Genomic DNA, 27,218 nt, shown 5'->3' on the forward strand with positions numbered 1-27,218 from the left:
ACTTTCTGAACAAGAAATTTAAGAGGAGGAACAGACATAAATGTTGCCAGTCATCATCTTTGGCTAATAATTTATATAATTTCTAGTGCTGAACAATACCTGTGACATCTTGAAATAAAAATGATAAAGTTAATGCTAATAATTAAAAAGTGGTTCACCAAGTGCAATTTCTCCTAAATAATCCAATTTAAAAAGAAAATATGCATTACAAATTTATCTTGGTAAGTATGAAACATTAAAGATATTACCCTGATATCCTACATGAGGATACATTTTTCCAACATATGCAAAATAAGTTTTCTTCTGTTTTCTTCTCCCTAGAGTTTCAAAATAATAAACACATTAGAATGATAACCCTAATGATCGGAGTGACCATACATCTCATGGATGCCTGTTGGCCGGACATTATTGTTCAAAATGACTCCTTTTATTTAAAAAAGCGTTAATTTAGTTGACAATGAATAGAGTGGGTTTTCCTGGCAGAGGATCTAAACTGAGTAAGAATCTAACACTTTCTTCCCCTATCTCCAGCTGATTTAGGTTAGGGATGTACAGTTCAAGGAAATGAGCAAAGCAAAGAGGATAATAAAAGAAACTCATGATCTTAAATTTGTTTATAAGGCAATATACTAAAACCATTTTGTTTCCACACCACTTTTCTGAAAGAAAGGAAAAAGACTAAGTGAAATATAAGTAAATCTGCATTCCATCAAAAACCAAGATTTGCTTTAATTTAAAATATGTAAAATTGCCAGGCACGGTGGCTCATGCCTATAATCACAGCACTTTGGGAAGCTGAGGCAGGTGGATGGGTGGACTGCTTGAGTCCAGGAGTTCAAGACCAGCCTTGGGCAACGTGGCGAAACCCTATCTCTAAAAACATACAAAATATTAGCTGGGTGTGGTGGTGCACGCCTGTGGTCCCAGCTATTCGGGAGGCTGAGGTAAGAGGATCCCTGAGCTTGGGAGGTGGAGGCTGCAGTGAGCTGAGATCATGCCACTGCACCGCAGCCTGGGCGACAGCATGAGACCTGTCTCAAAAAAAATAAAAATAAAAATAAAATAAAATATGTAAAGTAACTTTCTTTTGGGAAAAAAAAAACTATTAAAACAATTAAAGTCCACAATTAAGTCACAGTGATTTATAAGAAATGAACATACATACATACATGAGCATGCATATGTACACACACACTCTACAGAATAACTACTGAAAAAACCAATATACAAATTCTGAGAGGCTACTAATTTCCTAATACCAAGTCTTTTAAGAAACTATGAGAAAAGGATTTCAGTTGCTGATATTTACCCTGTGATAATATTTAACAGTTGCTCTCTGAAATACTTTTTGTTTCATGTTGTAAATAACTCTACCCATTATATAAATAATGCTGGAAATAATGAGGAAAGTACATGTGGTCTCTATGGATACAAGACGACCTTCATTGTTTTTGAAGACAAATACTTTTTTAAAAAGTCCAGTGGCTATTTACAACAACAACTATTCAAACTGTACTACAATTGAAACTTTCCAGATTTAAATTAGGAAAAAAATAGCTATTTCATGCCTAGGTAGGCACATGATACTTGACTAATGAGGATGCTGCACATTAAGTTGCAATAAACCAGTTACCACAAGTCTCCAAATCTCCCCTTTAATTTACCTTCCTGTTTTCAGTTTAATTTTTTTAAAGACTGATCAAAAGACATTTTTATCAGAGCCACTGTATTTAGCTCACACAAACAAAACATAGAATATTTTCTTCAGAGTTATGAAGGAATTTGTCAAATGCTGTGACTTTGTATAATATATTCTTGAGGAAACATGAAAATTAAATGTACAGAAGTTGAATATTAAGTATATGTGATAAGAAACCCTATTATAAAATACCTTCTATCATTATAAAATATCTTGTAGACACAATCTTTGTAATAATACACAGTAAGAAGGCAAAGTCTAATGAGAGGATAGCTGAAGCTAAAGGTTTACCATTTTTGGTATGCTTTATGATTTCCATCTTTGTCAAAAACATTACATATTTGAGGGTTAATTTTCTATCAGCATTAGCATTTTACTTTTAACACATTTTTATAAAAATGGGCAAAACACACATGCAAACATACAATCTGCTGTATAGACAAAAAATGGATATTACTGAGCTACTGACTGAAATAGTGCTACTGGTTCAGTAACTGGAAATGTTTGTCAATCTATCAAAGGCAGTTTATGAATATCCATATATAATGTATGCCATGCCACATTTGCCACAGATTCTGTCCTACCACAGATGTCTCAAGTACAATGCTGAAACCAAGTTAGATACCTAAACACATCTCTTTCTATGTGACAATCCAGAACGAATACAAGCCATTATCCCCCAAGAGTATTGTTACAAGAGAGTTTTACTGGGTTTATAAAATTTTACCAGAATACGTAAGAAAACAATTAACAGGAAACAACATTTTGTAACTTAAGATAAATATTCTGGAAAAAAAAAAACCCCAAATGAAGTAAAATTCTGAATTGGCCTAGATTTCGCATCCCTTAAATCTATTAGCTGAAATTCAGTGGTGTCTAGGAAGGCTCTCAGAAATGGTTGGCTACAATTTGACTCTGAACTGTGAAATAAGGCAGGGCAGCTGGGAAGGTAAACACAAAGAGTAGTAGCAAGGTGGTGACAGGGAGAAAACACTTGGCAGAAGGCAAGAATTCACAAACCACTGGAAACCGACCATGGAGCAGAAAATGCCTCCAATTACATGGAAAAAAAAAAAAAAAAAAACACAGATACTCCCAAAGAGACTCTATTCTTGTTTTCAATCCATTAAATAATAATTACCATTCTCTATATATCCAATGTTAAATAAACAGAGCAGAGACGGAAAAGAAAACACTATCTAAATTAATAAACTTAATCCACTTGAAAAATTTATAAAATAGAAAGGTGTTCAGGACAGAAAGATGAAAAGGCTTCCTGTTCTATAAGGCTTATTTATCATTTACTCATTATTACTAACTGCCCTTTGTAACAAAAGCTTCAAAGTGTTTCTATACACTTTCTCATCCTTATGCAGTAACTACTTTCAAGGTTAGTAGCAGAGCAGATGATAACTCTATTTTACAGATGAAGAAGAAGGTACAGATTGGAGAAACGATTTCGCTAAGCTCACATGAGTAAGGAGCTGAGAACAAATTCTGGTTTCCCTGACATGCACATGCACACATGCAGAAACGTATGTAGTATGTGTATGTATGTGAACACTAGGCCCTGGGAGAAAGACGAGCAAGCGAAGGAGTCCAAGGAGGGCCTGTTCTGTGATTAACAATGCTCACTGCCTAGAAGGTTGAGACTAGGAGACCAGAGACTCAGCCTCCCAGGCTGCTGACTTCCAGCTAGCTGTGGATTAGGAGCACAGCACTTACTCTTTTGCCTTTATTTTCTTGACACACAAAATGAGGTTTAGGCAAAACAATTTTAACTCAGTGGGCAAACATACCAAATCCTGATCAGGCAGGCTCACTATCTAGTAACAACCAAGTACCTGGTGACCCTGAAGACATCTAAGTCTGGCATACTGAAGTCTGTAAGATCGTAGCAAGAGTCACAGGGAATGGTAATGTCTGCAGTGCCATCTACTTTCCTGAATTCTGAAGACACCTGAAAACAACCAAATGGAACATGAAGATGAAGGCACTGTGAAACATACTGTCCAATAACAAAGTACACTTTAATCATCACCATGACATCTTATTTGTATAGCATGCTCACACCTTTTATGTAACTAGATTTTTATAGCGGTAACTGAGAAGTAGGCAAGATGGGTACCATTATCCCTGCTAAACCCAGCTATAATCAGTTCTGCTATAATAATGAATATCTGCTTTCTGAAGTATCCATTTCAGATATTGTGACTGTAAGACTCAAATTAATTGTCAAATCAAAGTTTGCCTAAGATACTATAAACAATCAAAATATATCCATACCATGAAGGATTTGGCAGCTAGACTGTTTTTAACCCTTCCCCTACTTCTGTCACCTCTAACAGGAGCACGTCTCTTCTTGTGCTGTATGAGCACAGTTCAGACACAAATACACTTTGGTGTTGTTGGTGCTTAGGCCTGTGAGGCAGAGAAACACAGCTCCCCTTTCTCCACAATTCTAAACCAAGCATCATCATATTCTCACACAGTACACAGCCTGATCCAGGCCAGTGGTTCTCAATGCACTCCCCTAACCAGCAGCGTCAGCATGGCTTAGGCAACTGTTACTAAAGTAATTCTCAGACCCCCACCCCAGACCTACTCCATCCAAATTAGGGGGATGGGAGCCAGCAGTCTGTTTAACAAGTACTCCAGGTAATCCTGACCCATGCAGAATCTTCAAAACCATTGATCTGAGCTTAGTCTATAGTCTCAATAACATGCCTAAAGCCTAATCAACAACACAGCCTTGCCGTTAGGGTGACCAGTTGTCCTAAATAGTATTTTAAGAAACAGTTCTGGTTTGTCCAGGACTGAGAGGGTTCCTTGGACAAGATATTTTGAGTTTTAAAACCAGGACAGTCCTAGGCAAGCAAGGATAATTTACCTTAATTGTGATTACAAATCAAAGCTGAAACAACTATTCACTTAAAATGGAGTGACGCCATTACGGACTAAATGCATATAGCATTTTGAGTGGAGGGCGATGGTAACATTAAAATCCTAGGATGCATGAATGGATAATTTCATTTATCATGTCGGTAAACAGTCTGCATAGGAATGCTTCAAACCTAGAGGGGAAGTGAAGTGGGAGAGTGCTTTGAACAGAAGGATCAACTACTTTTTATTAAACCATAGGGCATTCAGAGTTTTTGTTTTCAAAATTCTCTGACCATAATTGAAACCGACAGTGAGTTGAATAGTAGCCAGTACCTTCTTAGATTCTTGAAACAGTGCCCACTCAAAGACCTAGGTTATAAATATAGTAAAATTTGTCACCACCAACACACAGAGCTAACTGAGTGTTAAGACCACTTAGAACAAGAGAACCTGCGTGGGTATGTAGCCCCACAGCACTCAGGTAACTGAAATGCAGAGATTCTAAACTCTGCTTTAGAGACTTAAGTGAACACCATGAACTACACCCAAAACAAAAGTGATAACCACTATAGATTCTAGAGTGCATTCCATGATTCATACATACAATAATACATTTAAATTTCCAAGAATCCTGGAGGGTAGCACTATATAAATGCAACCTACATTTCAATAAGTATATTTAATTTTCAAAGTCCACACCTGGAGGAAAATTGCTAACTTCAGTCTCAATATATAAGCAAAAAGAGATTTCAGAAAATAAGGATTGAAGAGACCTTAACTCTAAACCTCACTGACAGAGAATATGTGTATAATGTCCAACGGATGCCAGGCTCTGAAACAATTCTTATTATACACCTAATTTCAAAGCAGTTTTAATTTTCTGAAATGCATTTTCAAGCTTTTCTAGTAAATAATCTACTTCACGCTCTACTTGAGAAAAAGAATCCTCTTTACAGACAAGTGAGATGAATGACTCTCCTACCAATTTATCCTTCATAAAGTCTGACTATTTATACTGTTTCCTGGAAGAGGCCACACCTGTTCCTTCAAATCCTTGTCCTTCCACTTATAACTAGCTATGTAATCTTGAGTAAGTCATTTAACTGCTCCACACCAGTTTCCCAATCTGTAAAATGAGAAAACCCTACAACATAAAAGAATAAAGCTCTCACAGAATAGTTGTGAATATTAAATAAAATTATGTGGGTATAAAAACATTTGAAAACAGTAATGCAATGTGCAGATGTTAAAAGCATTTACAGATTTGCAGCCACACTTTTTTGAAAACTTTCTCCCCTGAAAGTCTGTATCTGAATAGTCTGCTGATCATGAGGGGCATAATCTGTGAGTACAACAGAGTTCTTCAGTTATATTTGACATGGTATTAACTAACATGGGGGGAAATCAGTAACACTAGCTAGCACCTGAGTCACTAGCTACATCTTCTGAAAAAGTTTTAAACAGTAAAAGAAAAAAAAAAAAGGCATCAAAAACACAGAGGAGAGAAACAACCGTCAGTTAATTAATAGAAGGAAGTAGTACACAGGGACCAAAAAAAATTTAATTCTGAATAAAGCCAGTGAGATATGTGAGTGGAAAAAGAATGAGTATGCAATTATTAATTTATTAATTCCCTAAACATTTCAAAAGAAAGATGATGTGACAAATAGCTAGAGAATGAAGGAATGATCAGTAACAGAATTAAGATTATTGTTTTTATACTTCAAACAAATTTGACAAACACGAAACCATAAATGCTGAAGACTGGGAAGCACAACTGTAAACACCTCTCTGACGCAGGGAACTCAAAAGGGTACTCAGTCAATCCCAGGCAACAAAATTTGGAATCTAAGGTGTGCATCTGGATATAATTGGGGATATCTGCTTAATTTCTAGTAAGAAAGATAACAAAAACGCCAATAACCACAATACCATTATTCCCAGGTCAGAAAAAACAAGTACTTCCATAGTGACAGAATGATAGGGGAAACAATGTATTTGGCAAGGACAGGCATGTCTGTTTCTCTTCAGCCTTTGAAATGACCAGCAAACACAGCATCCAGAGTCTCTCACAGCAGCAAAGTGATCACATGCATCCTTAATAGTATAATTCTATTAATGTTTTGAACTCCAACCCTAGAGCACTCATTCTTTTAAATATCTTTAGCAATGATAATCTGATAGTCTACTGATAGGAAAGCAGTATTAGATAACAATTAAAAGCATGGGCTTTACAGTCTGACAGAACTAGGCCAAACATTTGACTTTGTGAGTTTGAAAAAGTGGCTTTACTTTTCTGTGGCTATTTGCAATCTGTTAAATGACAATTTAAAATACCTATCTTGCCTGTGATCCCAGCACTTTGGGAGGCTGAGGCAGGTGGATCACCTGAGGTCAGGAGTTCGAGACCAGCCTGGCCAACACGGTGAAACCCTGTCTCTACTAAAAATACAAAAATTAGCCGGGCATCATGGCAGGCACCTGTAATCCCAGCTACTCGAGAAGCTGACACAGGAGAATAGCCTGAACCCAGGAGGCAGAGGTTGCAGTGAGCCGAGATCGCACCACTGCACTACAGCCTGGGCGACAAGAGCAAGAGTCCGTATCAATAAAATAAAATAAAATAAAATAAAATACCTATCTTGGAGGGTTATTATGAGGATTAAATAAGATAATGTAATGATCATCAAATGCTAAGCTCAGAGGCAGGCACATAGCTAGTATGCAATAAATGGAAAGAAAGATTCTTTACTTCCTCTTAACAACTTAATTCACATAGCTTTTACCATTTTCAATTCTTTATGTTTCACTTTTACAAATCCTATTTATCCTTCAAGGACCAGTTCAAATGCCAAATTCTCTGTGAGAACTTAACTAATAAAACCAGCCACTTAAAATGTATTATACAGGCAGGTGCAGTGGCTCATGCCTGTAATCCCAGCACTTTGGGAGGCCAAGGCGGGCAAATCACTTGAGTCCAGGAGTTCAAGACCAGCCTGGCCAACATGGTGAAACCCTGTCTCTACTAAAAATACAAAAATTAATTGGGCATGGTGGCGCATACCTGTAATCCCAGATACTCAGGTGACTGAGGCAGGAGAATCATTTGAACCCCTGGAGGAAGAGGTTGCAGTGAGCCAAGATCGTGCCACTGTACTCCAGCCTGGGCAACAGAGCAAGACTGTTTCAATCAATCAATCAATCAATCAATCGTATTACAGATATGCAACAACAAACAGTAAATACTTACATGGTGCTATGTCTGAGGCAATGTTCTAAGTGTTTTATATATATTAACTAATTTAATCCCCATAACAACACTGGTAGGTAGGTACTAGTGTTATCTATCCTCTTTTTGTAAATGAGAAATGAGAGACAGAAAGCAATGTACCCAGAATCACAAGAGCACTGGTAGACTGGCTCCAGAGCCTACTCTCTTACCTGTGCTGTACTGTCTGTGCTGTTAACTGAGAAGGATGATTAATTATTGCAAGGAGACATTCAAAGAACTGACAGCTTTATATTTAATACAGCTGGAGATGTTTTCTACACAGGCTAAAATCACTCACTTTGGATAGCTTATTCACCCTTTCATAGAAAATACTTGCATAGTTCAGTTTCTTGATCTGCAATGCACAAAATAAAGATGAGAAAACAATAATTCATACATAATCTGGTTGTATTTTTATATCGGTTTTATATTTTAGGCTGCTAACTTGAGTTCAATTTTCTCAGTTCAAATTTCTAAGATTCTGGCTCCCTTCTTCCTAAGGCCCAGGACATGGATAACCGAGATGGGCAGCCTTATCCTCATGTGACCAAAGAGATAGATAATGCCAGATCACCTACCACATTAGATTGCTAAAACTATTGCCATCTAATTCTTTTTTTTTTTGAAACAGAGTTTCACTCTTGTTGCCTAGGCTGCAGTGCAATGGCACAATCTCAGTTCACTGCAACCTCCGCTTCCCCGTTCAAGTGATTCTCCTGCCTCAGCCTCCCGAGCAGCTAGGATTACAGGTGTGGGCCACCATGCCCAGCTAATTTTTTTGTATTTTTAGTAGAGACGGGGTTTCACCACGTTGGCCAGGCTGGTCTCCAACTCCTGACCTCAGTTGATCCACCTGCCTCAGCCGCCTCCCAGAGTGCTGGGATTAGAGGCATGAGCCATCGTGCCCAGCCTGCCATCTAATTATTTATACAACTATAATACAGTCTTCAGGAATCACTGAATATTCTCAAAAATGTATGCCATTTTGATTTTACACACACAGACACACACACACATATGTCAAAGATACTTCTTTGTAGATTAAACAAAGGGAGGCTCAAGGGTATGGCAATAAGTCATACCCAAAAATTACAATTATGAACATTCTTTGTGTGGGAGACAAAAAGTTAATATCTTTCCTTTTTAATCAAACTTTATAACACAGAATCAAGAGAAATAATAAAACACACGTGCCCAAAGAATAATGTTTGGTTTTTACAGAAAATTATAAGCTCTTGAAAGAGAAAGGGCTTACAAGAAAACTACCATTTTTCCCTAATTATAGCAGTGCTACTTTATCTACTTGTTCTATGAATGTATTTTTGGTACCTTGTTTTAAGATTCAGAATATGTTATAACATCAACAATGAACTCATGTGCTAGTGTTCTTAGGAATGGCTATACTTCAAAATAAAATACAGTAAAAGGAGCCAAAATTAACAAAATGATAGCTGTTTCTCAATTTCCTTTCAGGATTTTTCAAAATACAAGGCTTAATAAAACCTGCATCGCTTAAGAGAAGGAATATATCTATTCAAGACCAACTATTCTTACATTAGTCTCTAACCAGGTTTCTATTTAAAATAAGGCATGCTGTCATCATGGTGACTGTCAGGATAGGTAGGTCTTACTGGTCAAACATGGATTAACCCACTAGACCTGATGGATCATGGCCTTCAAACTGGCTTATGGCTGGGAGGCAAACAAGTGCAAGAAAGGCCAAACAGCCAAGGCAATATAATATGTATTAAATTGAAATGAGGAGCCAAGGACATTCAACTCTATAGGTAAACAGACTCTAAACAGGGACACTTAACAGACACACCCATCACGTCCTCCACAACACACTAAGCTTTCCTTTATCATATGATGCCTGCAACTTGTGTAGCAACTGTGTGTTTACTTGTCTGTTTCCACACTAAGGGAGCAACTGTTTGACACATCCCAATAACCTAAGTCCAAGGATAACTGTGAAACAGCATAGACGTAAAATAAATGAGCAACAGAGAAGGCAGCAGATACAAAGCAACGGATGTCACTATCTTCTCTCATTCCACATTTTGCCTCAAGAACCTGTCATCCTACAACTAGACGAATAGTAAAATCCAGGTTTATTTTTTAAATATTTAAATAATGTGAATCACTTAACCCCTTTGAATCTAAGTTCCCTCTTCTATAAAGGAAAAAAGACCAACTCTTAAGGTCCATTCAGCTAAATAATTTCATAATCCTATAATGAAATATATTCTGGCAATAGATCCTTGTTAATATTAACTTAATGCTTCTATGTGATCAATCATCATGCTCATATCTGAAACCACAGTTGTACTCTTTACTGCTATGCTAGTCAATTGCCACATGGACTCATAAAAGGAAAACAATCCACAAAGCACTATTTTTGAAAACATCTGTAACATCTATAAGTGCATAACAAGTCTTAGTAAAATTAAAAAGATACAAAATGCTATTTGCTCTAGATAACCTAGACTTGCCTTTGCTAGAGGCTTGCTGGGATTTTTTTATCAGGGAAAATAAGTTGTTTACCCTCATGTTTCTTGGGCAACTAGAAATCCAAGTTGCTAGTACTTAGTTTGCTAACGTTTCACAGCTAAATTCTCATTTCCGAAAGACCACAGCAACATTTCCATCTAATGATCACAACACCTCTGTTTTAAAACCCTCCAGTGGCTTCTCCCTGCACCTAGAATAAAATCCATTCTTATTGTGGCTTGTAAGACCAGCTAGTGTAGACCTAGCTGGTCCTCTCTGACTTCTCCACTACTTGCAATCAGTGCCTCTAGGCTTCATTCAGTCCTCTCAATTTGTCACATTTTTCCCATTTTAGAGGCTTTGCGCACTATCTTTTCTCTCTGCCAGGAAACTTTACACTCAGATCTTCACGTGCCTAGTTTCTCCAAAATCCTAAGGGCATTTCTACTCAAATGTCACCTTTTTAAAGAGGTCTTCCCTGACTACTCAGTCTGAAGTGGGCTTTCACCACAGCAATTCTTTATTACCACGCACTCTTTGATTTTCTTTACACTTCTTACTACAATCTGAAATTGTTTATTCCTTTCCTTGTTTATCATTTTCCTCTTCTGTCAGAACGGCCAAGATAGAGGCTCTGTAAGAACAGGAATGTTGCCTATCTTTTCACTCCTATAATTCCAGAGTCTGGAACAGTGTCTGGCATATAGTGAGTGTCAAATATTTACTGAACAAATAAAAAAATAGTAATGGGAGCTGCATCTATTTAGCAGCACTAGTCCAGGCTCTTTACACAAAGCATCTCATTTAACTTCATGACAACTCCACAGGAAGTGGGTATTACTCTACTTTACAGATGAGGAACTAGGACTCAAAGAAATTAAATGACTTTATCAAAGAAGGAGACTAGCATAAAGGTGATACCTAAAATATGAACCTTAACTTCTCTCCCAAACTTCCTATATCTCTGTTTTTGGTAACATGTCTATTTTGCCAATTATGCTCTAAATTGACCTAGAATTTTGATCTCTAAAATATTTAAGGACTGTTACAATCCTGTGATGAAAAAAATAACCAGAAAATGGCCCAAAAAAATAAGACAAGACTCTTAAAATGAAATTGCCATTTCTGTCAGATGATTCCAGTAAAAAAAAAAAAAAGTGAGAGATTAAGTAACAACATTAGGACTTTTCTTTAAAAAATTCATATTTTTAAAGGATATGTCTAAAAATAGAGCGCAATCCTAATTTCAGATGAAAAGGCTTCTAGTCATGAATTTAAGAATAATGAAGAGAAGGCTAAAGTATTTTTTAAAAAGCAATAGTGAACTAGCATCAATCAGTAACTGAGCTTAAAAATGCACACCACTGGCCAGGCGCGGTGGCTCACGCCTGTAATCCCAACACTGAGAGGCCAAGGTGGGTGGATCAGGAGGTCAGGAGTTCGAGACCAGCCTGGCCAATATGGTGGAACCCAGTCTCTACCAAAAATACAAAAACTAACTGGGCATGGTGGTGCATGCCTATAATCCCAGCTACTCAGAAAGCTGAGGCAGGAGAATGGCTTGAACCCAGGAGGCGGAGGTTGCAGTGAGCTGAGATCGCGCCACCGCACTCCTGCCTGGGTGACAGAGTAAGACTCCATCTCAAAAAAAAAAAAAAAGTATACCATTTACAATAGTATTTTAAAATATGAAATATTCAGGGATTGCAATGATATTAATAGTTAATTTAATGTGTCAACTTGGCTAGGCTATGCTGCCCAGTTGATCAAACACTAGTCTAGCTATTGCTATTCTGTAGATGTGATTAATGATAACAATCAGTTGACATTAAGAAAAAGAGCTCTCCTCCATAACATGGGTGGGCCTCATCCAATCAAATGAGGCCTTCAGAGCAAAAACAGATTACCCAAGGAAGAAGGAATTCTAACTCAAGACTGTAAGAGAAATCCTGCCTAAGGTTCCATCCTGCCTGCCAATTCTATGAATTTTGGACTTGCCAGCCACCACAATCACATGAGCCAATGTCTTAAAATCAGTCTGTCTCTCACTCTACACACACACACACACACACACACACACACACACACACACCACGCACCCTTATTGATTCTGTTTCTCTGGAGAACCCAACTTACAGAGGTATATACGAGACCAAAATATAAAAGACTTGCATCCTATAAACTACCAAACATTACTGAGAGAAATTAATGAAGCCCTAAACCAAGCGCTATACCATGTTCATGGGTTGGAAGACTCAATAATTTTAAAATGTCAATTCTTTCCAAATTGACCTACAGATTCACTGCAATTCCAATCAAAACGTCAAGCAAGCTTTTTAAAAAAACTGACACTTATTCTAAAATTCATAAGGAAATGTAAAATACCTAGACTAGCAAAAATAACTTTGAAAAAAAGAAAACTGGAAGACTACATGATTTCAACACTGAATAATTGACGCAGTGTAGCATTGGTGTCAAGATCAACAAATACCTCAATGGAACAAAATCAAGTCCAAAATGGAACTACATATATAAAGTCAACTGATTATTCACAGGGGGAAAAGGGAATTCAATAGAAAAAGGATAAATTTTCAACAAATGATGTTTTAAGAATATCCAGATAGAAAAGTTTTCTATACTCAAAACTCAACTCAAAATGGATCACTATATTTAGATAGAAAACCTAAAACTACAGGGACAAAGCACAGGAGAAAACCTTTATTGATCTTGAATTACGCAAACAAACATTTTTAGATACAGTACCAAAAGTACAATCCATGAGAGAACAAACTGATAAATTAGATATCAAAATTAAAACCTTTGCCCTTCAAAAGACATTGCTAAGAGAATGAAGAGACAAACCACAGACTGGAAAAATATTTGCAAATCATAAATCTGATAAAGGATTTATACATAAGAACCCTCAGAACGCAGTAAGAAAACAAACAACCAGATTTTCTTAATGGGTAAAAGATTTGAACAGATGCTTCCCAAAAGAGAAAGGGATGGCAAATAAATATATGTAAGGATGCTAACCGTCAGCAGTCATTAGAGAAATGCAAATTAAAACCACCACTCCTCACTAATTAGAATGGCAATAGTTAAAAAGACTGACCACACCAATTGTTAGCATAATGCTGGTGGGAGTGTAAAATGGTATCGCCACTTTGGAAAACCATTGGCAGTTTAAGAAGAAACTAGGTAGGTATAGAACATATAGCTACCATATGATTCAGCCATTCTACTCCTAGGTATATGCCCAGAGAAATGAAAAGTTTATGTCCACACAAAGACATGTACATACATATTCATAGAAGCTTTACTTTAAAAGTCAAACACTGGAATCAACCCAAATAGATTATCAAAAGGTGAATGGATACACAAAATGTGGTATATCCATACAATGGAATACTACTTACCAATAAGAAAGAGTAACTATTGGTGCATGGTACAACATGGATGAATTTCCAAATAATGCTGGGTGAAAGTAGCCAGACGAAAGGAGTGCATATTGTATTCTAAGACATGCATGCCAATGTAAAGTAAAAGAAAACAGATAATGGTTGCCTAGAGAATGCAGGGGAGGGTTATCAAGGGACATCAGAAAACTTTTGGGGGTGTATGTTTAGTGTCTTGACTGTGGTGATGGTCTCATGGATAAAAACATGTCAAAACTTAACAAACGGCACATTATATGCCATTTATTGTATAACAACTGTATGTCAATAAAGTTGTTTCAATAAAAATAGAGACTTGCCAAAAGTGTTAAGGACAATAAAAAGACTTAAATACATTCTCAACAACAACAAACAAAAGCCAGGTTACTTACTTGCAACAAAACTGCTAACAGATAACCTAAAGAATTGTTTTACTCCTGCCTTGAATCGGTCTGGGAATGGGAAGGGGAAGATGAAGGGGGTGAAGGGAAAAAAAACAGGAAAAAAAAAGAATCATCTTTTAATCTGTGAAGGATAGGGATTAAAAGAAAAATCAAAGTTCAAGATAGGAAGGAGACAGCAAAAAAAATTAAATTCACGTTTATAGGTCAAGAAAAATATTATCCCAGGTCATTAAATGTATCTGCAGATTTGGTAATTTCCAAGGAATCACAATGAAATGCCATGAGAACTGCCCGATTTACCCCCCACCCCCCCGCCCCCCAACACACCACAAAAGCTCTGATTAATAAGGAACTGGCTTCTCTGACATTACATTTGCTCCCGCTCCTCAAATATTCTAATTAACTACACCTTCTCTGACTTCTTTCTGGGCTCCCATTCCACCTGTCCCTTAAATATTGGTGCTCTCCAGATCCTTGTTCTACTTCTAGTCTCACTCTACAACAGGGTTTACAACCTTCCAGGGAAGGTTTTGATTTCCTTTGATAATCTGATGAAAGCTAGGGACCAGAACAATGTATATTTACATAAAATTTTACATGTAATTATTCCAAAGGTTTCAAAACTCTTCTGAACCCTGGCCATGTATGTATTCCTTAGCTTCTCTGGGGGGGGGGGGAAAAGATCCCTTTTGGAATCCCAGCCAAAGCTTTGTTTCTTTAAAATCCCATGCACAGTGAGAAGCACACATAGACATGGCAATGGGAAATTTAAATGCTCACAAATAAAATTCACATAGAATCTAGGACATCATGATATCTTTCTGGATAATAGAGAAACAGTTTAACTGGGTATATTCTTAGCTTGCTATTAAATGCTGATTAATAGATTTATGAAGGAAGCTCATAATCACAATTCTGTAGAAGTTCATCCTCTTAAATGTTTGTTTTAAAAAAGGTGATTTGAATGAGGGCATAGAAAATATGCCTATCAAATTTTGGACAATAAGAGGTTGTGACAGTTGAGTAGTGAATCACAAACCCAGGGTTTAAAACATATTGACTGATTCAGCCTAGGGATGAGACGGAGGTCACGAAAGATCCTCAACTTCAAAGATCCTTACGTAATATTACTCTTCTTTTCCTCAACTCCCAATAACCTGTGGAAATGTAATACATCTACCAAGACTATAAGCTCCTTTAGGACAATGCCCAAGTCTTATCATCATCATATAGCACCTTGAGTGATGCCAGTATCATCGCTTGAACTATATTCTGCTGTGGTAACAAATGTCCAAAATCATGGTGCCTTACAGCACAATATGTATCTCACAATTATATACTTATCACAGATTGGCTTCAGCTCTGCTCCATTATTCTGGGACCAGCCATAGCTAAGTCATGCTGGTTCCATGACAGAGGGCCAAGGGCCACTGGCAGAACCACAAGATGAAAAATATCTGCTCAAACGTGGGACATGTCACTTCCTGTTAACATTTTATTGGTCAAGGAAAGCCAAATGGTCAAACCTGATGTCAACAGAATGAGAAGTATAATCCGACTACACAAAGAACCCTGATAGAGAGAAGCAATAAATATTTTTGAAATAATAGTCTACCACAGTGCCTTCCTTATGAAAAGTGCCTAGTAATTGGTAGTAATTATTTATACACCAGATCATAAACACAAGGATAGAGACTGTAATGTGTCTCGCCCCTGACACACCAGCACCACACAGTGCCTACCATATACGAATGGACACACTAAATGCATATTAAGTGAAGGAATAACGAGATGAGCATGAGATCTGGAATTAAAAAGCTTGCAATGAAGTTCTACATGTGCCAATTCTAGACTTAGTGGAAAGTCATTTTTTCTGATTCTCAGATGATTGCTGTGAAGATTAAATAGATGTGAAAACACCATGAAAACTGTGCTATTTTATACAAATGTTAGCTGATATCTTCAGATATATAAATTCATTTAAAGTTTTATAGTAATGCAATACATAATATCCTGCATTTACTTTCAAAGCATCAACTGGCAAGTAAAGAGTGACAAAGATTAGACTTACAGCAATTCACATGAAAAAAAGACAAGGCTTTAGTTGATCATAAGCTGAATGTGATCAAAGGGTAATGTGGTTGCCAAAAAAATGCAATGCAAATTTCAGACTACATTAATAGAAGCACAGTATCCTAGATAATAGCTTCATTGTATTCAGCAATGGTCAGACCACATCGGAAGTAGTTAGTTCAGTTCTGGCCACTGTATTTTCAGAGGTAAACTGACAAAGACTTTGTCATGAGTAGAGCGATATGGATGGGGAAAGGTCTGTAAACCATGTCACATGCATGTGGCTTGAAAAAAAAAAAAAGAATTTTTTCCCTCAGTTTGGCAAAAAAGAAGACTGAAGTAGAACGGTCATTTTCAAATACTTAAGAGTTATTGTGTACAAGAATAAGAAGTTTCACATATATAGTCCTAGATTTCCAAGAACGAGTTAAGAGAGGAAATACATTTAGCTCAATGAAAAGCTATTTCTATAAGAAACCTAAAACAAGGAAAAGTGGATGAAAACATGGTTAGAAATGCACTTGAGGAGATCAAATTGGGTGTGAGTCCTATAAATCTAACTCACTCCTCTGTGTAACCAAACATTTTTGAGGCATATGAAAAGGCCCAAACAGCATTTCTTTTCTAATTAAATAACAACAAAGAAGAACCAAGGTAAGAAGTAAAACAAGAAGTTGTTTGGTCTAACAAACATGGAAACGCGTGCTGTTGAGGGAAATGAAATTTTAACAATAGATAACATTAAAGATAGATACAGTGTCTTGGGTTTTTACAGAGAAAACAGGTTTAATCAAAATCGTATTTATTCTAGAATTTATTTTTCCTAATATGACCTAACTCACCATTTTCAGGGGAAATGCAAAAACTATTTTAAAAGTTCCTACGACAGCTGTTGAGAAAAAATTTGTTAATATTTAGTGTTCAAATTACAAGACAATATTAGTCTATCGACTAATTGTATAAGCATTCAAATTTCCCATGGTAGACTATTACACAGCATGTCATTGGCATTGAAAAATGATCCCTTGCTAAGTCTTCCTTTATTTCCTGGCACTATTCAAAATCCAGCACTTTCCCAGTCTCCATTCCCAGCTTCCAAATTCCCATATGTTCTCTGCATACTCTGGACACCCTAGTAGGTCATAAGTAGTAAAGATAAGTACCTGATTTAGCTGTATAACCTAGCCCCTCATCTTCAACTCACAGCTGGCATAAAAAACACTAAAATTTATTAAAATTTGAAAAATTTCTGATTTTCAAAACACATTTCCTTCCTATAATGAAAATTTTTTAAGTTACTCAAATAACTTTGATTATATTTTAATTGTTATGAGAGCATAAGTGTGAGAAAGTAAAGGTGGGCTAGAAGGACAGATGGGGGATTGATTATTACAAGAAATATACTTTTATAAAGAATACTTTATAAAATAACTTGGAAAAAACTCTTCTTCCCTTAAATTTTTCTTTGTGTACTACATGTGCATATTTCACAGGATTTAATAGGACATGGTTCCTGACACAAATTACTAAAGCCCTACCTACTTCTCTCACTGCAGGTATGCATCTTACAAAGTAAGATTAAAAAGCGGCTTCATTGACTTAGGAAAATTAACTTGCACATGCCTTTTTGGAATATAAATTCAGGTTTTTAAAAAATCTATTCTGTTCTCTACTAAGGAATATGAAAGTTTAGCACTGACTTAAAGTACAGGTTAAGGCTTAAGAACTTGCCACTGGAATTCTGTATTATTTCTCTTCCTGCTCTGTTGTGGACACTACCAACACCTGTGCAGGTCATGGGAACTCAATGATAAGCTCAGAAATCAGGAGAACTAGTTTCAAATCTCCCATGTCAATCCATCCAACGGGAACAGCCTACATTCCACTGGCAGACAGGACAATACCTCAGTAGAGATAGTACTTTTGGAAAGTACTGAAACAGTTGCCAGTCTAAAACACAGTAACTAACTAAAAATCTTAAGTTTTAAAAAAATTAGGCTGGGTGCGGTGGCTCACGCTTGTAATCCCAGCACTTTGGGAGGCTGAGGCGGGTGGATCACGAGGTCAGGAGATCGAGACCACGGTGAAACCCCGTCTCTACTAAAAAAAATACAAAAAAAAAAAAAAAATTAGCCGGGCGTGGTGGCGGGCGCCTGTAGTCCCAGCTGCTCGGAGAGGCTGAGGCGGGAGAATGGCGTGAACCCAGGAGGCGGAGCTTGCAGTGAGCCGAGATTGCGCCACTGCACTCCAGCCTGGGCGACAGAGCGAGACTCTGTCTCAAAAAAAAAAAAAAAAAAAAAAAAAAAATTAGATGCTCAAGTATTAAAGCAATTATCTTTAAAAGATGAAAATGATGCAGAATAAATATTGATTTAGCCACTTCAAATTAATTACAGTTAACATGTATTGAGTATTTTCTGTCAGGCATTCTTTTAAGTGCTTTATATACATTAATTCCTGGCTACTCTTCACCACAGCCATATAAAGTAATATTATCATTGTCTTCATTTTACTGATGAGAAAAAGGAGGTATAGAATGGTTAAGTAACTTGCCTAAGACAACACAGCTACTGAGAGACAGGAGAGTGATAGGAATTTAGGCAGGATAGCTCCAGGTTTCATTCTACCTTTAGAGTTGGTATTGCTGTATTATATATCTTGACACTTGAAGGCCCCTTTAAGTCTATTAGCTTTAATCACATATGAAATATTATCACAGGCAGCCAAGGCTGTATAGAATTACTAAAATGCTTTCACAATCAACTTTTAAGATCAGATGACTGAATCTAAGATATCACTTAAGCCACTAGAACCTAATATAATTTTAAAAAATATTTTGGCTTTATTATACTTCATGATAAGTGCAAATGGGTGCCTTTTATATATTTAGCGTAATGTCTGACACTGTCACTAAAACTCTTTTGCACAGAACTAGATCTGGGATATTTTATTCACATTAGTGTTTATTAAAGTAATTTTACTACTTCTCAAATTCTAAATGCAATAATTCAACAGACATTTGAATACTGAATAAACACCAAGTAGTATGAATACAAGATAAATTAGATGGTCTCTGCTCTCAAGGGAGGCCACGGTTACAAAACAATGTAATAACCGCTTTTATGGAAAGATGACCAAGGTTCCAAGGGAATTGAGTGCTGCCTAGCTCAAGTGAGAATGGTGGCAGTTCCATGTGCGAAGGCATGCAGATGTAAAAATAACATTTTCCTCTCAGGGAACATCAAACAATTTAAGTAGAACTAGAATGCAGGGTTTACATGGAAAGGAAAAGAAAGTGATCAGAGATAAAGAATAAAGCTGGAGCTAGGGAAAGAAAAGTCTTATCAGTCGTAATAACAATAAAAAAAAAAGCAAGGATTTAAGCAGGCAAGTGATAAGATCAAATATGGTAACAATAGAGGCTATCGTATTTTTAAATAACAGAACCTTGCTCAACTAAAATACCATGCAAACTTCCATGCTTAAAATTAATCAAAATAAAACAGCACTGGTTGAAACCGGGATGAAATGCTTGACTTCCTCCAGCACACTCTCGGCAGAAGAGTTTCAAAACCACTGCTTTAGAAAGTAAAATTACTATCTCTACACAAATATATTCTACTTACTTCATGCCTCTCCTGACATGATTCTAACTGCTGAAGTACAATAATTCATTCTAATAGTTGTCCATCAATTGCAGAAATAGTCATATATAAAACTAATCACATAGCATGAGATCTTCAAAATTAATGACAAAAAATTATAATACAGAAAAAGGAAGATAAAAATTATCAGCTTTTTCACTCAAGTTAAAACTATAATTTAAATGAACACATTTTCTAACCTAAAAGTCAGAATTCATGGTTGGACAAATACTAGTGTATTTATGGGCACAGAATATTCAAAACTGGTACGGTGCAGTGCTGTAAGACATAGAATGTAACTGGCATAACTGTAATTTTTTTTCCAAGATTGATAAACTTGAATTTTCCTAACAATGACCTTCTGTCTAAAAGCCCTTCTCCACTATAGTTATGGCGTCTATTCTTCCACCTCACAAAATTTGGAAATCTAAATGTGATTACTAAAAATGATCATCATTGTGAAACTGTTTATATTCCCTATTGCCATCTAATATTCCCAGCGATAAAACTGGTTAAAGAGGTACATATGCCTCTCTTACAATTCACTACTCCTGACTCTTCACAGTGAGAAGGGTGAATTAAAAATCAAGGTTATAATCCCAGGAAAAAGGCATACAATGATTAACTCAATATGTTTTAGAAGGAAACAATTACACTTACTTTATACAATCTAAACTAATCCCTATGATCTTTCTCTTTACCTTTACCCCCTTCCCTCCCAGTACTAACATTTGTGGGGAACATAATCACTCAGTCTTAAGAATTTTTAAAGAATCATCTGCTTTATAATCAACAGATTGAAAAGAAATGTTCAAAACAATGTTTAACACACAATAAGAGTTACATAATGATCTCAGATAGTTATTTCTTTACTCCATCAGATAAAACATTAGAAAACAACAACCCTGGAGCACTCTATCAGCGCATTAAAAGTTCACTCACAGAATACGGCTGAAGACAAACTACTGACAATTACTAAAAGGAGAAAGGAGTGAGAGAAGCATACACTACAAATTAAAGCTGTCAATACATCATTTGACCAATATGTGTAGTATATTTACTTACAGGCATACTTAAGAAATGGTCCTTAGGCCGGGCGCGGTGGCTTACGCCTGTAATCCCAGCACTTTGGGAGGCCGAGGCGGGCGGATCATGAGGTCAGGAGATCGAGACTATCCTGGCTAACACTGCGAAACCCCGTCTCTACTAAAAATACAAAAAAATTAGCTGGGCGTGGTGGCGGGCGCCTGTAGTCCCAGCCACTCGGGAGGCTGAGGCAGGAGAATGGCGTGAACCCGGGAGGCGGAGCTCGCAGTGGGCCGAGATTGCGCCACTGCACTCCAGCCTGGGTGACAGAGCCAGATTCCGTCTCAAAAAAGAAAGAAAGAAAAAAAAAGAAATGGTCCTTAATCAGTAACAGTATGCCATTACAAGCAAAATACCATTTCCATATGATATTTACTCAATCAAACACTTGGCAATCAACAGTTCATTTCTGGGCACATTCCAGATTCCCTAAATTTGCAAAAAATAGCAAATGATTCAGCTATAAATTTGTTTGGGATAAGGACATCTCCGCACATTATAGTAAAAATAAATTACATCACATGCTCCAACTAGTCATTTTAGATAAACAGCTTAATAAATCACTCATTTCTACTTCTTTCAACTACAAAAGTCTGAGGACTACCATATAATCACGAAGAACAAAACAACTTTTTTCTTTTAGAGAAGCTTGTTTATAAATCAAAATTAAAACCTACTTAAAAGTAGTTCCACAGAAACATGTAAAAAATCCTCACATGTAAAATAAAAACAATCAAAACAGTACCAGTAACACACATTTAACTATATATTCAATTTACTAGTAAAATTTCCACTCCATCTATTTAAAGGCATGTTTTTTAGGTCCTTTTGAAAAATATTCCACAGACAAATAGATTTGTTTTTAAAAGACTGTACACCTTACTACATTGATTTTAACAATACAGCAAATAAATTTAACTTAGAACAAATGCCAATAGAGATATTAAATTATACATACTGTGCTTAGTTGTCCCCACATGAATATAAAAATGTTCATAAACTTAAGATAAATTTATATTTCCCCTAGTTTGTGAAAATTGCAATAACCTATTTAGAGTAACCGATTAAACTACATTCGGCAACAGAAGTTCAAACAATTTCTCATATGAAACAGCTAGGAGAAAATAAACGGAACAGTTTTTACAAATGAACTTTGTATTGACGCTATAGGTAAGATGATCCAACACCTAATAGCATGAGTGGAATCAGGAAAATACAAACATGTAATAGTGAAAGAAAACCCTTTAGGGAGAAAAAGAAATTGCAATTTACAGGATCACCCATGACTAAAACTCTGAACTCGGCCGGGCGCGGTGGCTCACGCTTGTAATCCCAGCACTTTGGGAGGCCGAGGCGGGCGGATCACAAGATCAGCAGATAGAGACCACGGTGAAACCCCGTCTCTACTAAAAATACAAAAATTAGACAGGCATGGTGGTGGGTGCCTGTAATCTCAGCTACTTGGGAGGGTGAGGCAGGAGAATTGCTTGAACCTGGGAGGCGGAGGTCGCAGTGAGCCAAAATCGCGCCACTGCACTCCAGCCTGGGCGACAGAGTGAGACTCTGAATAAAAAAAAAAAAGTCTAGTTAATATTATTTTGAAACCCCAGTTTACATAAGGTATGGTGCAGTAATGATTGCATTTTATTGAAAAGAACATTGGGAACAGAAAAATTAAGTGACATTTTAAAAGTGACATTGGCTTAAATAATGAAATTGAGAACATAAATCAGTCTTAACTTCCAATTATAATTTCTAATCATTACCGCTAGCCTCACATATCTTGGCACAAATATTTGTAAACTGAAGTAGTATACTCACCTTTTTTACATGTATTTTTTAAAAACTGTAATTGTGTCCTCATTAATCATAAATCAATGTAATGTACTTTTTAATCTATGTTCTGAAATTAGCAATCATTTGAGACAGTCCCTTGGGATTTTTTAAAAAATGGAAAACACTTCTTTTAATATCATCTCTTCTTTAATCTTCATTTTTTACTCATTTGTTCAACTGAGGAACTAAGAGCCTGTACTAAAAAAATCAATGGCACCATTCAAGCTGTTCCTTCCATTTTTATAATATTCAATTATGCTAAGAGGTATGAAACTGTGCCCAGTATCCCAAAGTTGGGCTTTTGACCCATATTCAGTATTAAAATAATTTCTTGCTTTCTGTCTAATGTATAAAAACAAAACAAAATACTATTAAGCATTCTGAAGATATTTTTTACTTCTTGTACGCCCTGATGCTTAGCTCTTATCCTTCAAACCCCTTCTCTAAGAATAAAATTTCTCGAAAACTAGGAAAAGGTGAAGGCGTCACTGTTACCCAAGCCAGGCAATGAACAGTATAAATCAAATGAAACTTGATTAGTTATCCTTAATAAAGTTTGCAGCTACTTCCTCCCTTTCCTCCTTATCCCCACATGAAGTACGAACTAACCCACAAATAAGTTCTCCTATTAACTCACATTCCTTTTTTTTCTACATAACCAAAGCAAAATGAGTTCTGAATTAAACTTCCCAAGTACTTCATTCATCATCTCCTGCAATTCCAAATAAACGCAAATCCATTAACACAAAGGGAAAAAAAAACTCCTTTGAAAGAATACATAGTTGCTCTTTTACCAAAATAGCATTTTTCACAAGTGACTCAAACAGAATTACAGCTTAGGAAAATCAAGCCTTTAATTCTGAAGAATAATTTGCACCTACAGAAAATTTCAAGGTAACGGTTTTTACTGCTCGTGGACTTTAGACCAATCTATTTATTTTGATTTTGCTGAAGTTTGGGTATAACTGCTTGTTGGCCTCTGCTGCGGGACCACTGTTCTAGTGAGTGTCTGACAACAAGGTGCTTTTGATACTCCACTAACTAAACTACCTTGGATGAGGTTCCTGACAAACCTGATCTTAAAATTTTACTCAATGGTGAAAAGCATTTTAATTAGGCTGCAATGTACTCCTTAAATCAGGCTTGTCCAACCCATGGCCCAGGACAGCTTTGAATGAGGCCCAACACAAATGTGTAAACTTTCTGAAAATATGATGAGATTTTTGTTACAATTTTTTAAGCTCATTAGTTATTGTTAATGCATTTGATGTGTGGCCCAAAACAATTCTTCTTCTTCCAATGTGGCCCAGGGAGGCCAAAAGATTGGACACCGCTGCCTTAAATGATGTGGGATAAATCAGATGACAATTTTCCCACTCAGTTAAACCATTATAGGAGGCATATAAGTGGAACAACACTGAATTTAACTTTGTCCCCAAACACTTTTGGTAAAGAGAGAACTCAAAGAACACACTGATAACCCTTACATATGCCAAAAATTTGTTCCTAAATTGTTGTATGCCAACTGATTATTCACAAATCAAATCACGTTTGATAAATACCATTTAAAGGGATTAAGTATTTGAAAGCAACTTTCAGTGAATCCCTTTTGTAAAATTCTCACGTAATATAACCAACTAGTAATTAATTTGTTTTGCAATCTTACACTTTTAAATGTCAAATTTCTTAAAGTAGAGCACAGCTGTTTTCATAAGCTGAAACATTCACATCACATTACTGCCCTTCTTTCTAGTGCCCCTCAAGCAAGCTCTAACAATGTCACCCAAAAAATGAGTTGTTCACCTGTGGTAGAATATACAAGAAATACTAGAAAAATAGAAAAATAAGCAATTCTTAAAACTGTAATATAGAAATGTGTGTATAGTATTTCAAAAAAAAGTCAAAGAATTATTTTATTTTTGGCCATAATCACAATAAACGCTCGATAAAAATGATTTTTTAAAAAACCAAGATACGCACAGCCCAAATCACTTTCCCATGTGTTTTTACCACCTGGAGTAAACCGTTCAAGAACTGTTTATCTCCATGAACATATGACCTCCACGATGCCACCAAGGTCAACAAGACCTACAGGAGGGGGATATGCTAAGTGTTGATTTGTCCAGTTCTACAGTTCCCTTGAAAGAGAGAGAAGAGAAAAAAACATAAAAATTTATTTATATATTACAAGAAATAATCTTTTCAGGTTGTAACAATTAAGTACCCCACTACAGGACTCTATACAGACATATGTCAGCTATGGCCAATAGGAGCAAGATGTAAAAGAGACCTCACAGCACAAAAGTAGCTGCACAGAAAGAATTAACAAGATCCCAAACGGACTGATCTCTCTCTGCATCTGGTACTGAAAACTTTTGGTATCCCGGCTACATGCCACAAGGACTCAATTTCAAAGTGAGGGTCCTCTGTTGAGAAAACTTTTTGAAAATGACAAATAACCAAAGATACATAATCAACAGAAAAAGCACCCACATATCAGAAATGCTTAGGTAAGGAGCAAGTGTGTATATGCTGAGACTGCTGGTTAACACCAAATTCACAGGTTGTTCTCTTATTCTCTACCAAAAATTCTCTCTAGCATTTCCTCAGCTGTCATCACAATCCTGCACCTTTCCCAAACCAGGAAGTTTTCTTAGATGAGATTTAAATTTTAAAACACATCCACTGGGGATAATGTTTATGCTAGACTTAAGTTCAAAAAATCCCTATCAGCTTGAAACCATTATATCGGTAATTTCCAGATAACATTCAAATATATATATTTTTAAAGACATGCCACAGCTAGTACCTGATTTAGTGATTTAGTGGAGAGTTTAACTATGGATAATTCATTCTAACGTTTGGTAAACAGGTAGCATACACATACATTATGACAGTGTAAAATTAAAAAGGAAAAAAATCAGCAAAAGCGCTGGTTATTCACAATCAGCACAGGACTGTCTCGTAAATTACTATCAGAGAAGCTCCAAACTGGTGGGTGGCACCGGGTCAATGCGATTACTTAACCCTGGCAGTTACAACTAAACTCCACTTTGATGGGATCCAAAGCTTATTACAAAAAGATTACTGCTTGGGTATATCAAGTACTTCGGTGTCCTCCTATTTTGTTCCCACGGAACACGGAGCCTGACACCTGAAACTCTTCAGACACACATCACCTTGCTTCGGGGCTTTAGAATTTTGTGTATATTATTTGTAAAGTCCACTGGACATAAAGTCAGTTGTGTGTGTACAAGATTAATGTATTTCCTGCATGCACAAGTGAAAAACTCATGTCAAATCAAGCAGTTCCCTCTCTCCCAAGTAACTTTTTTATCATTTAGTCCTAAAATAACCATAAACAACAAACATTAAACACTGGCATGGCAACGTGCACACATCATGCCCTGGTGCTACACACAGGCGGATTCGTTCATCTCTGGTCCCCATCCAGACGGGTGCTCCCGGCCCCTCTCCCTCCCGGCCGGTCCAGCCTAGCTTCACCCGAGTTTTGCTGTGAAATCCGCCACTTTCGCTGGCCCCGGCAAAAACCAAGGCGCCTCGTCCCGAGGGCAGTTTCTTGCAACTGCCGGACAAACATTTCCCGAAAGCTTCCCGCGGCCCCCACGCCCGGTCCCCCCACTTCACGAGCCCCGGGGAGGGGCCCACCTGCCTCCCGCCGCCCGCCCCATGCCCTGTCGCCGCGGCTGCACTCCGGGGCCGCACCGCAGCGCCCACTTTCCGGCCCCGAGCCCCCCACGACTCGGGCGCCCGACCCTGAGGGACGGGGGCGCCAAAAAAGCACCCCCTGACACAAGTGACCCCACGACGCCCCCCAGAGGCCGTGTCCTGAGAGCCTGTCAGCGCCCCGGAAGGGGGTCAGGCGGGGGGCTGAGCGCTCGGTGTCCTCTCCGCTCCGGACGCCCTCTCCCGCCCCAAGGCACTCACCTGGCCCGGGGTCGGGGGGTCGGGGGGTCGGGGGGTCGGGCGACGAGGCCGCCCGCCCCCCGCGGCCCCCACCCTCCCGCTCCCGGCGCCCCGGGCCCGAGGCGCGCCTGGAGCGGCCGGGGGAGGGGGCGCGGGGACGCGCCAGCGCCGGGGTGAGGGGCGCGCGAGGGGCGGGGGGCAGGGGGCGCGGCGAGAGCTGGGGCTTGGCGGCGTCCGCACTGAGAAAGCAGCCTCCGCCGCGTCCGTCATGGCGCGCGGCGGCGGCAGCGGCTCCCTCCGGTCTCTCTGCTCCCTCGCCTTTAGTTTGACCTTTCCCTCCAGTGTGTCTGAGGGAGAGCGGCTGTGCGCGCGCGTGTGCATGTCTCCGTGTGTGTGTGTGTGCGCGCGCGCGCGCGCGCGCGTGGGGAAGGGGCCGGGTTCGCTCCCCGACGCCTGACGTCACTGCCA

At 37.8% G+C, this 27,218-nt stretch overlaps 1 protein-coding gene across 1 annotated transcript; it reads right to left on the bottom strand.

The window, feature by feature from the left end:
• Positions 1 to 30: 30 nt before the first annotated feature.
• LOC134737085 (uncharacterized) lies at positions 31 to 27,131 on the bottom strand. The gene is made up of 3 exons (XM_063642414.1): positions 26,772 to 27,131; positions 3,544 to 3,659; positions 31 to 317 (listed from the first exon to the last, which is right to left on the bottom strand). Exons 1-3 carry the CDS (start codon positions 27,129 to 27,131, stop codon positions 245 to 247), a joined length of 549 nt encoding a protein of 182 aa, XP_063498484.1. The 3' UTR covers positions 31 to 244.
• Between the last annotated feature and the right edge of the window lie 87 nt (positions 27,132 to 27,218).

Source organism: Symphalangus syndactylus, chromosome 7 (assembly GCF_028878055.3).
Source record: "Symphalangus syndactylus isolate Jambi chromosome 7, NHGRI_mSymSyn1-v2.1_pri, whole genome shotgun sequence".
NCBI lineage: Eukaryota > Metazoa > Chordata > Mammalia > Primates > Hylobatidae > Symphalangus > Symphalangus syndactylus.